The sequence below is a fragment of the Microcaecilia unicolor genome, chromosome 6, assembly GCF_901765095.1.
Source record: "Microcaecilia unicolor chromosome 6, aMicUni1.1, whole genome shotgun sequence".
In the NCBI taxonomy this organism is placed as follows: Eukaryota; Metazoa; Chordata; class Amphibia; order Gymnophiona; family Siphonopidae; genus Microcaecilia; species Microcaecilia unicolor.
In genome coordinates, this window is record NC_044036.1 from 191,930,781 (window position 1) to 191,943,964 (window position 13,184).

General features: G+C 41.7%; 1 protein-coding gene across 1 annotated transcript in view; it reads right to left on the reverse strand.

Annotated features, from left to right (window-relative positions):
• Positions 1–13,184, reverse strand: part of GNAT1 (G protein subunit alpha transducin 1) — a 96,128-nt gene that overhangs the window by 62,537 nt on the left and 20,407 nt on the right. Inside the window, exon 4 of the mRNA XM_030205538.1 lies at positions 6,555–6,712. Coding sequence (XP_030061398.1) covers positions 6,555–6,712 — 158 coding nt within the window. The remainder of the gene's footprint in view (positions 1–6,554; positions 6,713–13,184) is intronic.

Below are 13,184 nucleotides of genomic sequence, written 5' to 3' on the forward strand. Positions count from 1 at the left end.
AATTTACTAGAGCCACCTTGGCCACCCCTGCAATGTCTGTTCCATCTTCTTTCACAATCTTACAGGTTAGGTACAACAATGTATTGCTCAAATCCAAATAATCTTCACTGTGACTGGCTATGTAAAAGTGAAGTGGTGCAGTTTCCAACAAGGCCGATAAAGGCTGTATTTCCACATAAAAGCTTTTTTTGATACTGGTTTGTGTAGGTAACAATTAAAAGAGGTCCAATTCTGATTTAACGCATTCTTCCAAGCTATCGTGGACAAAAGCTCTGATTTTTTTCTCAAAATATATCTTTCAGCTCTATAGCATCGACTCTCTTCTTAGTTTTAAGTTTAGGCTTCTGAGATGTTACACAGTTTGGGTGATCCTTCTAAAAGTGTCTGCCTGCCTCTCTTTCTTTTAAGGGCTTTTTGCATGACCACTAGTCCTGTTCTGGCCTGCTCTGCATTGCTATTCATGTTATTCAGAACGGCCGTGGTGATGTGACCCATTACATCTTTGGATATGTTTCTGGCCGTGCTTTTCACATACAGTTTAACGAGCTCAGTGCCCCTTCTCACCAACAGTAACACTTTCCTTAAGAGACTACTAAACACACCGCCGATCCCCGCTCCATACATAACAGGTGATCCATAAAATCCTGGGAGCCTGTGACCGGCCTGGGCTACATAATAATCTCTGTATGCTGTCAGGTCACCGTTAAGATTTAATCGCTACTATTTTAAAATATTTTGGCTTTCCGGGGTCACAAGTGAAGCTTAAGTATCACCTTCCCATAGCAAAATGAGACCTGTTTGTTCTGATCCGTTTTTATTTCAAAGGAAATAGTATCAATGTGGTTCTTGTTCACAGGGTCATAATGGGGTTTGTTATATGTGAAGGTGACAAACTTATTACTTTTTGCTGCACAGCACAGTAGTGTTACCAAATGATCTGCTACTAACTGATGCTCCACATTAGCTCACATTAGTAGTAAAACCATTAGGTTCTTCTAACCTAGGCATGGCCTAGTGGTTAGAGTGGTGAACTTTGGTCCTGGGGAACTGGGTTCAATTCCCACTGCAGGCAGCTCTTTGTGACTCTGGGCAAGTCACTTAACCCTCCATTGCCCCAGGTACAAATAAGTACCTGTATATAATATGTAAGCCGCTATGAGTGGGAAAGCGCAGGGTACAAAATGTAAGAAAAAAAATGATGGCTAATCCATCTTCTGCTTGGATGAGTGCCAGTGATCCTGTATTTGTCATTATAGTTCTGTGCCTGATAGGGTCATAAGAGAGTAATATGGGTTGCTTATCATAGCAATCAGCGATGTCTTCGTTCATACTCTCCAAACTTCCATGCTTGAGTATTTCCACGCTTGAGTAATAATCTCTCCTTACTACAAATGTTTCTTCTGTAAGCCATACACACCAGTAACACTTCAAATTGGTCTTTTGTAACATTGCCCCACATGTGTGGGGATTGTATTTCCTCCAAACCCACTTCCTAAGGGCCTTTTAGATCCAGAGGTTTTGCTAAACATACTGTAAAATTAGAACTGGTGTTTTGCAGAAATAGTTCCGCAGAGGTATAGTTAGGTACTGAAATATAGAACCCCTCATTGTCCATGTTGGTTCTCATGCGCAGCCTTACATGTCTTGTACCTCACTGGCCAGCACCCAATTGTTAATTTTTTTCAAGCCAGCCTCTCCATTTCACTAGACATTTTTTGCTCCGACCCCTTCCTTTTACTTCTAAAACATTTTCAATATGGTAGACCCTGTCAGTGTCAAGATTGATTTTTAATAGTCCTTCGGGGTAAAAAGAACCTTCCATGGCTTCCCCCTCATAATCTTGTATCTTCTGCCCCCTGTTTAACACATCCATTATTATAAATATCTCATTGGTCCATGTCTGTTCATACCCCTTTTGAAAAGTATTACGTGATCACCTTTTGCAAAATGTTTCACGGACATTCCTAGTTTCGCATTCCCTCCATAGATCATTTTCAAGACCTGCAGAGAATTTAAATGCATCACTTCTCTGTCTGCTTGTGGGGGATTCCGTGCCATTGAAATCTAATGCTGCTGATCCACATTGCGAGGCTCTGATCCTACATACAGCTGTCTGCAGAAAAAGGAGGGGAGTGGTTGAGGAGGATTGAGAGAGGATGCAGACTGATTGATCTCACACAGACAAAAACATTGTAAAACAGCATGCTCGATGAAAGCTGAGAGGGGAGAGAAAATTGATTGTAAAACTAGAGCCTTTTTTGCAGCTGTTCAGAAAGAAGGAGTTTACAATGCAGTGTGTATTGAATGCCTTCGTAGCCAGACCCCCCCTCCATGATTTGTGTCTGCTGATTTTTTTCTGAAAAAAGGAATGTGAACGGACTTCTGCCTTTAAAAAAAATGGCTTTAAGGTGAGAGATAAACTCCAATCAGAATAAAATAAACATGCTTTAGGGGTTTAAAAATGTTAAAGCTGTGGGTTAAACAACAAATGTATCCCTTTGAAAGAAAAAAAATTAAAAAAGAAACAGTTGTCTGAGAAGGCTATAAATACCTATTATCTTTCCTGTAAGAAAAAAAGGTTAGCTGTACACATGCCTCAGCGGTTATAGAGTGCAATGTTGGGGACTTTTGATGTCACTTCCCATTACGAGACCCCCCCCATCCAAGTAGTGTGAAATAGGAAGTGATGTGATGTATCCAGTTGTCACCGCCATCTTGAAAAAGGGGCGTGGTTATCCCACCCAAGTAGTGTGAAACAGGAAGTGATGTGATATGTCAAGGGGGGCAGACTCAAGAAAAATGTCAGGAAGTATTTTTTCACGGAGAGAGTACTGGATGCTTGGAATGCCCTCCCGCAGGAGGTGGTGGAAATGAAAACGGTAACAGAATTCAAACACGCGTGGGATAAACATAAAGGAATCCTATTCAGAAGGAATGGATCCTAAGGAGCTTAGCCGAGATTGGGTGGCAGAGCCAGCCGGTGGTGGGAGGCGAGGATAGTGCTGGGCAGACTTATACGGTCTGTGCCCTGAAGAGGACAGGTGCAAATCAAAGTAGGGTATACACAAAAAGTAGCACATATGAGTTTGTCTTGTTGGGCAGACTGGATGGACCATGAAGGTCTTTTTCTGCTGTCATTTACTATGTTACTATGTTACTATGTATGTCCAGTTGTCACCGCCATCTTGGAAAAGGGGCTTGTTTATGATGTCACTTCCCTCAACTTTAATGAAAAGGGTGGAGTTTGAGATAGGCCTATACATAGAAAGGGTGGGGTTTGGGGCAGGGGTATGCAACTAAGGCAAGGCTAGGGCAGAATTATGCAAAAGGGGTGGGGTATAGGTGGGGCTATGATATATTTTGTGACGTTACTCAAGGGGGTGGGGTGGGGCTTGGGCAGAGAGTGGGCATGGCTTAGGCATGTCCTCTTCTGATTGGCTGATAGGATTGGAAGTGGGCATGACCACTTGGCAAAATATGCAAATTAGCTTTGACGAAAGCAAGTGAGATACACTACTCTGGGTGATATTGCGGGAAGGGGGAGATGTACACCTGGGGTACTGTGGGGAGGGGTAGAGAAGAGAGTTACATGTATTTGTGGGTACTGGAGGCTATCTGCATTGTGGCAGAAAATCTACTTAGCTGAATAATTCATCTGGACATCTTTAAGCAGTGACTACCCTGCTTAACAGCAGAATCTTGAAACACAAACTATGTAGGTATGTTATGTCTGAAGATTGAGTTGATTTCTGAAGGCTGAAATGTATATGCCTGAAAATTTACCTTAAAGGATTTTTAGTTGTGTGTAAGTGAAAATAAAACCGGGGGGGGGGGGGGGGGGGAACAAGATGGCTGCCGTATCGGTTGTTTGTTGAAACGCTCAGTGCGTGATTAAGCAAAATCTTTCCTTTCTCTCACTGAAATGCCTCATACCAAGCGTAAAGGAATGTTGAGGATAGTGCCTACACCTACCTCAACTTCCTCTCCAGCTCAACCATTGCTTGAGCATTACTTCCCCGGTACTCCCAAGTTACCTCAGGGAGAGGATCCCATTGTGGGGGGGGGGGGGGGGGGTGTTCGGAGAAGCGGACTCCCTGCCAGGAGAGGAAGTCTCCCTGTCTGGTGTCGAGAGCGGCCCTGGTGGGATACCCCGTCGACTCTGACGATGTGTTGGCTGGGGCGTCCGGTGAGGACCCAGGCAAGCGGTCGGCGATCCGTGGAGATGAGGGAAGTTTGGTTCCCACAGCATTGAACTCGGAGGTGACCCTACAAATGCTTAAGGTGATGTTAGACCAGATTACTACCACTGTACAGAAGACATCAGGTGATGTGCTTAATTTAAACTCTAAGTTTGAAGACTTGAAAAATACTGTAGACTCTGTTAAAAGTGAATTGACAACTAAAGTATAATCCTTACAAAAAGAGGTGGAGATATTGAATAAGTATAAAGAAGTGGCCACTAAAGATTCCATGGACATTAGGAGTAAAATTGAGCAAATTGAGAATTTTAATTGACGCCTTAATTTGCGTTTTTTGAATTTTCCCATTATCGCGGGGGCAACTTTAATAGATACTTTTCGCAGATATTTGTCAGAAATTTTGAATATTCCTGCTGAGGCAACCCCCCGGTAAATAAGATATACTTTATTCCTAAACCCAGAAGAGGTGTACAAGATCTTGAAAAAGATATTCCTGATTTACAAAATATTTCTGATATACTAGAACAATCCTCTGATATTATAATGAACAGAGCTACAATGATTGTTTCCATGGTGTTTGAACAAGACTATAATACTATTCTAAGATTGTACTTCAGAAATTCCAAAACTTTATTTTGTGGTTCCAAAGTGTGGATATATCCTGACGTCACTAAATCAACTCAACAAAAAAGGAATATGTTTCTTGCGTTAAAACAAAAGACTTTAGACATAGGTGCTTCCTTTTTTCTTGCGTACCCATGCAAGTGTGTAGTTAAATTAGGTCAAACTAAATACACTTTCTTTTCACCGGAACAACTTAAAACGTTTGTAGATTCGAAACAGATTAAATAATGTATAACTTGGCCTTATAGCAGCTTTTTGCCTTTAATTTTTTATATGTTTGTATAACTTCTCTGATTCTTTTCCCCCCTTCATCCAAGTTTGAGGTCTAAGAAAGGTTTTACATAATAATGTTGATGTAACTAGACTCTAAATCTTTAGAGATGATTCTCTTTATTTCTTATATTAATTGTCAAATTGTATGAGTATTTGGAGTATTGTAATATTAATTCTACCTGTATTACTGAACAAGGGGATCCTTGATTATTGTGAATTAAAATTATAAAAAAATAAAATAAAACTAGGGACCAAGCAGGGGCTATGGTATTTCAATAGTAAATAAAAATGGGCTGACTAGATGGGCACCATGAATTTACCTGCCACAATATTCTATATTCAAAAATGTAAAAAATGTCAACAGTTCATTCCAACAACATTTCCCATATTGTTTTATGTTGGAGTTTTGCCTGAAACAGAAAAAAAGCTTCCCCAAATTTCAGATTTTTTCTCATGTGATGTTAATAGTACACACTCTTTTCCTATTTTGTGTGCATGTATGAATAGTGTGTGCATTATGGGAAAAAAAGCACATTCTTCCAGAAGAGCATGCACTCTGCAAATAGAGTGTGTTCTTCATGAAAAGTGCATGATGTTTCAGAAGAGTGTACATTTTTTATGAAAGCGTGTGTGCATGACTAAAGATATTGTCTCTGTAATGAAAACAAAGAAAAAAGAACAATATGAAAACTTCTATAAACACATGGGAAACAATATTAAATGAACATTTTTGGGTTGCACACCCCTCAAATTCTGCCCAAGCAGCCCCCATAGTATGGGAGTCCCGGACAATAATGAGGCCTGGCAACCCTGAACTGCAGCTTGTGGAGGCAGAATCTAGGAAATATAACTTACTTTTAAAAAATCACTACACTGATTCCCTCCACCTTACACTAATCATAGTATTACCTGGTCCCTGGCATCCAGAAAAGTGCATAAGATCTCATCTCTCCTGCCATATAGAAGTCTCACAGTAACAGCCAGTTGAGACTTCAGCCCAGCAGCTGGAGTTGAGGCATTCATGTACTTCGCTGGCTGACAGGAACCAGGCAAGAAGATGCTGACATTGAGGGAGATGACATGGCAACTTTTTAAAAAGTAAGAAGTTTGCCATGCTCTGTCTCTTAGTTTTGAGGGGGATGGAGACCAGACAGGAGAATTGAGAGAGAGAGGGGGAGTTTCTCTCACTGTCATTTCTGCTATCATAAGAGGACCTCAGCAAAATTTTGCTTGGAGGCTCCTCATTTCAACTTACACAAGTCATTTTACCCTCCAATTGCCTTGGGTATAACTAGATTGCAAGCCAATTTAGACAGAGAAATAACTCATATACTTGAATATGTAACTCAGCTTGAGTTCAGATTTGAAAATGGTGAGTAATAGATCTAAAATCCAAATCTATACTTCTAAGGAAACACAATCTACAAAGATTCCAAACTAGCATCCAAAAATTCATACTAGCCAGCTGAGTCATTAAGTTGATACTCTGAGGCACGATCAAAGCAGGCCTGGATGCCTGTATCCTTCCAGAGTCGGTCAATAATATCAGACATTTCTTTGGGCATAGTTCCCTCTTCAATAGTGTCTGCCAAGTGCATTAATTTCCGTGCATCATCCTGAGGCAGAAAATATAGAGATAGTGGTCAATACCTTAGCACATCTGTACATACAGCTAATCACCGATATAAATTCGGCATCCTTAACATCTACGCACTATGACTATGCCACTATATTAAGGGTATAGTCATAGTGATATCTAGCGCTCACATCATGACTTGAATGCTTATATGCCTTACCTGAAAGATAATAAGAAAATAAAAATGATCTCTCACTCAAAGTCAGGAAATGTAAGGTTCTGATGTTATAAAATTGTTGCCATTGGGAATAATAAGACAAATGATGGAAGCACCATATAGCCTGTTCAGCCCAGGAACAGAAGCACCACACAGCTACCTCCCACCATGGAGTAGAAGTTGCACAATCCAAGGCTTAATCTGTGCCAGAAAGATATGGAATGGAGTGGAGGAGTAGACCAACAGACCAATAGCGGCCCAAGTACCAGTGGAACTGGGTTTGACTCCTATAGGGGTATTTCTCTGAGATCTCACCTTTGCTGGTCTTGGCCTATACTAATACTTCAATATGGAGTATATAACCTCTGACCTGTACATCTACGTGTCAGCAAGATCCAGCTTTTCAGTTTATGGAAAATCACTGACAGGCAAACTGTATCCAAGGACATTCTGTGTTACAGTCACCCCTGAGAAGCTGAACAGGGAGTGGAACCACGGCTCCAGAGAGCCTAGCAAGCAGACCAGAAACTATCCATTCCAGGGTCACACAAAACAAAGGACTTTTCTTGCCCAGGGAAAGAGTTGGACAAGATCAGGATTGGTTCCTTGTGGTCACCTGAGGAAGAAGGGACTAAGAAAGCGGGAACTGAAGAAAGTAAGTCAGTCGAGAGTCGGAGACCATCGGAAGAGGGGTACCTGGCAAGAAGACCTGAGATATCCAGCAAGGCTCGGGGAGAGCCAGAGACTGTATTACTAACCTTGTGCACTGCATGTCTGGTGGAAATACCTGTTGGCTCAGCTATACCAGCTCTGTAATAAGGCACAGAGTGACAGGCACCTGTTATCTGCAGAGAGACTCTGCACTACATCTAAGATTGAGACTCGCTGGGGAGTCAGCTAGAGTCTAAGAAGAATTCTGCACTTACCATTGAGAGTCTGCCTCAGAGACCACATGGTGAGATACAGTGATTTACTTCTATATATCTGGGTTGTTATCTGAGATCAGATTGGTTACGTCAGACTCGTGGTCAAGAGATAAGCTGCTAACGACTGTATTTGGCATAAGAATTGTAGTTCAGATACAAATCAGGTTACCTCTTATTCTAATAAGAATCATTGTGTATAGTCTGTATTCAGTAGCAATCTAGTTCTGTTTTATTATCAGTAAGTTCTATATATAAACTTTTCTATTTTGCTAAGCCTTGCCACAGAGTTATTCTATATTTGTATATCTTCTTTGTCTATAATAAATCTAATAATAATATATTTCAGCTTTGGCTTTAGTTTCGTTTCTCTCTTGGAAGCATTGGCTAGGTGCTAAACCAGGTTCTATTCTTCCCTAGACAGAATATTTTGCTGTGGCATAGTTCTGTAATTAGAACCTGGGAATAAATGAGTCTGTTGGGAATTGTTTTCCAATAAGAGTTATTTATGACTACCTACACTCCTATTGCAGCAAGTGACCCTGGGCAAGTCACTTAACCCTCCATTGCCCCAGATACAAAATAAGCATCTGTATATAATATGTAAATCACTTTGATTGTAATCACAGAATCAATATCAAATCCCAATCCGTTTCCCTTTCTTGTGGCTCTGGAAGTGACATCATTGCCCTCACTTTTCTCCCACCCACTGATATCCCCCATGGTACGGCTTCTCTCCCTCCTGTCCCCTCCCAAGCCATTGATCCAGTGTCTCAACCCCCCTGCTCCTAGCGTACCTTTTTAAAAGTTCTCTTCACTTCCAGAGGTCACTGACAATGAGTAAATCCAAGTAGATTACATCTAGCGCATATTCTTTATCCAGTTCTTTGGTCACCCAGTCAAAGAAGTCAATAAGATTTGTTTGGCAGGATTTTCCTTTGGTAAAGCTAAGGACCTCTCTGAGCTCCTTCAGTATCCTGGGATGTATTTGTCCACCTTCAGATTCTCAAGCTGTTTATAAACTCTTTCTTCCGTAAATGGCACAGTATCCGCTCCATTCCTAGATGTTCCCTCGGCAGCCGACTGCGGTCCTTCTCCACGATTTTCCTCTGTGAACACTGAAGAGAAGAAATTGTTTAGCACGTTCACTTTATCTTCATCACTCTCCACATAGCCATTCTCATTATCTTTCAGTCTCGCAAGTCCATTCCTATCTTTTCTCCTTTCTCCATTATATCTGAAAAAGGACTTGTCACCTCTCTTTACATCTTTAGTAATTTTTTCTTCCGCTCACACTTTTGCTAACTGTATTTCCCTCTGCTTCTTTGAGTTTAATCTGATAATCTTTTCTGTGATCCTCTTGTTGCATTCTTTTGTATTTCTTGAGCAAAGCCTCTTTTGCTCTTATTTTTTCAGCTACTTGTTTGGAGAACCATATAGTCTTCCTGGTTCTCTTGATTTTGTTTACTTTCCTCGCATAAAGATCAGTTGCCATATTTATAGCAGCCTTTAGCTTTGACCACTGATTTTCCACATCTCCTACGCCTTCCCATGCTAACATCTCCTTCTTCAGGTATTCCCCCATTTTATCAAAATCAGTATATCTGAAATCTAGTACTTTGAGTTTTGTGTATCCACACTCCACCTTCACCCATATATCAAACCATATTGAGTGATGATCACTATTACATAGTTGGGCACCCACCCAGATATTGGAAACACTTCCTCCATTCGTGAGCACTAGATCCAACATCGACCCTTCCCTCGTGGGTTCTGTCACCATTTGTCAGAGCAAGGCACTTTGACAGGCGTCCATGATCTCCCTACTTCTTTCCGATTCTGCAGACGAGACGTTCCAATCCACGTCAGACAAATTGAAATCTCCCAGCAGCAGTACCTCCCTTTTTGTACCAATCTTTTGAATATGTTCTATCAGATCCTTGTCTAACTTCTCCATTTGTGCCAGAGGTCTGTAGATAACCCCCGTGTGGATACAGATTCAGTCTTCTCTTTCCAGGATGATCCACAAAACTTCTTCCTTTCTGCAGGTTCCCTGCATTTCAACCACTGTGATATTGTCTCTCACATACAGCGCCACTTCCTAAAAAGATTATAGCCCAACATAGTCACATCCCATTTATGGGAATTGTTGAATCACGTCTCTGTAATAGCAACAGTATCCAAGTTTTCTTCAAATATCAGGGCTTGCAGGTCTTGAACCTTTTTACTTAGACTATGAGCATTTGTGTTTTCCATGTGTTTAGTGAGTTTAGGTGGTTTTCTATATTTACATGATCTCTCCCTCTGCCATCATGTTTATTCTGGGGGTAACTTTCCGAATTCCCTTGTTCCCTTTTGTCACCCGATTCTCTAGTTTAAATGTCTAGAAACATACTGTCTGAATTTCTCCCCAAGAATCCTTTTTCCCATCACAGAAAGATTTAGCCAGTGGTGTGCTGGTAAATTTTTAACAACAGGTTCTCTCCCCGGTCCACCTCTGCGCCCCCCCCCCCCCAAATTGCAGAGCTGGCTATACCCGGGGAGAGAGCCTGGGGGGACAATGCATTACTCTCTCTGGGAAAAATTTTTGTTTTAAATGCGCCCAGGCTCCAATCTAATTCATGTGGGATAAAATGCCGTAAATAAGTAAGTAAGTAAATAAATAAATAAATAAATAAATAGATAGAAACTCTTAACATTGAGCACCTGATTCCCATAACATGATGTCTGTTTTAGAAGGCCTTTACCAGGAGAGAAAAAAAATCTCTGCACCAATAACAGGGTTAGATGTCCCTATAACCAGCCCCTCCAAATGACACACTGATTATAATTTATAACAAATTACTTCTCTACCTAAGAAAAGTTATTCCCTTATTATACTTGCTCTGTGTACATCCCTATGCACAAGAGTGCCAATTTTAAGAATTTAACTTTTTTTTTACAGTATCCTCCCCACCCCATCTACCTATTACAGACCTCCTCCCGATCCCCAGAACTGAAGGGTCCAACTACCAATGCATACCTGAACGCAGAATCCCTGGTGGTCTAGTGGATTCTTCAGGACAGGAAAGATCTCCAGTCTTTCCTGCCCGCTGCATGCGCTGACCCTCCTCCTGCCGCATGTTCTTTAAAATGGCTGCCGAGACTTACAAGGGTGGCCTCGCAAGACATCTCCTTCCTCTTTCTTCCCTCCCCTCCATCCATATGCATCTCCTTCCTCGCTTCCCTTTCATCCATCCATGTCCAGCATTTCTCCTCTGCCCTCCCCTCCCATCCATGTCCAGTGATTCTCCTCTCTCCCCTGCCCTCTTCTCCCATCCATGTCCAGCGATTCTCCTCTCTCCCCTCCCATCCATGTCCAGCGATTCTCCTCTGCCCTCCCCTCTATGCCCAGCAATTCTCCTTTGCCCCCTATCCTCCTCTCCCATCCATGCACAGTGACTTGCCCCAGCCTCCACCTGCCCCCATTTTTAGCCCCCAAGTTCCAGTTCCAACCCCAGCACTGGCTCACCTGCCTGCTCTCAGCTCCCCGGTAGCCCTCCTTTCCTTCCTGCTGCCGCCCTGCATTTAAATATTTTATTTTACCTCAAGTCGCGGTGGTGGCACTGAAAGCATCAGGCTCAGCTCGCCTCCAGCCTTCCCTCTCAGTGTCCCGCCTTCTTCTGATGTATTTCCTATTTTCGCAAGGGTGGAACACCGAGAGGGAAGGGAAGGCTGGAGGCGAGCTGAGCCTGCTACTTTCAGTGCCACCGCCATGACTTGAGGTAAAATAAAATATTTAAATGCAGGGCGGCGGCAGGAAGGAAAAGAGGGCTATCGGGGAGTTGAGGGCGGGCAGGTGAGCTGGCACTGGGAGTCTGTGACTGCAGTTCATGGCGGGGGTTGGGAGGGAGGAGAGGCAAGCCGGCTCACAAGATGCCAAAAACTTTGGTGTGAGCCGTCTCCAGCACACCACGGGATGTAGCGCATCATTACAGTACAGCCTGTTATTTTTCCACGTATTACCCCATGCTCCTATGTATCTAAAACCTTCTTCTTTACACCAAGACTCAAGCCACTTATTGAATTCCACTGCTTTGCGTAGTCTTTTCTCTCCATTCCCCCACATAGGAATTACTTCAGAAAAAGCCACAGTCCAAACCAAAGATTTCAGTCCTTCCCCAAGCTTCTGGAACGCTCTCTGTGCTGTAAACTTGCTATTGTTAGCCACGTCATTTGTCCCCGGGTGAATTACAACATCAGTGGTTGAAGCCTTGCTCTCTTCTTGGATTCTACACAAAAACAATATATTCTACACAAAAAAACATATTCCTTATAAATACACATACTTGTCTACTAGAATTAGGTAAACTAATGGAAATGGTATAATGCAAGACTAAAAATTAACTAAACCCCTTTCTTTTGGAATGACTGGGCATAAAAAAAAGGTGTTTGGACAATAAACAAGATACATGATGTAAAGGCTAATGACTTTCTCTTGTTTTTCTCTCTCATCTAGCCTGGTTTTTAAATGGTTACAATTATATCATTGGCTCCTAGCCACTTCTCAATTGCCCTCCCCTTGTTCCTTCTCACCCAGTACTTCCCTCGCCCTTAATTGTCTTGTCTGTCTGTATTTTTTAGATTGTAAGCTCTTTTGAGCAGGGACTGTCTCTCTCTGTGTCAGGTGTTCAGCGCTGCGTGCGTCTGGTAGTGCTTTACAAATGCTAATAATAATATCATTGTTTAAAATATTGAATATTATACGTTCTACAAAAAATGAGCCTCCAACTTTGTACACTCTTTTGAAAACATTATTCTATAATGGACATGTAGCCTCCTCGCTCTACAAAATATGAATTGCTCATCACTTTAACAACGGGGACAACATCTGATTCCTTTTGGAAAAGGGTATAAACCAACTCCTATCCCAATCACAAAAGGAACCACCTTTGGATTTCTACACTGAAGTCAATAGATTCAGCAAGTTCACTTCAATCAAGGAAACTACATGCTGAAGGGTTGTTGTCAACAAATCTTTGCTGGCACTGTAATTCACAAATTGGAACCTTATTGCATATATTATTTTAATACCCAAAAATACAATCATTCTGGTCTTCTGTATGGTCTACTATCAGCAAAAGTTTCAACATAGATCATCCTATCCTATCATCCATTATCATCTTCAAATCCCACTCACCTACTCTAAACCTGCTTCTAAAGCATCACCGTCTCTTCAATATTTTAATCACCATCACTCAAAAACACATCTTATCTAACTGGAAGGACTCCAACCTTTTGAATGAACACTTTTGGTGGCAATCTCTATTATAATGTCAGAAACATGAAACAGCCTCAGCAAAAATCATGGGTCACTGTAATGGAAGTGAATT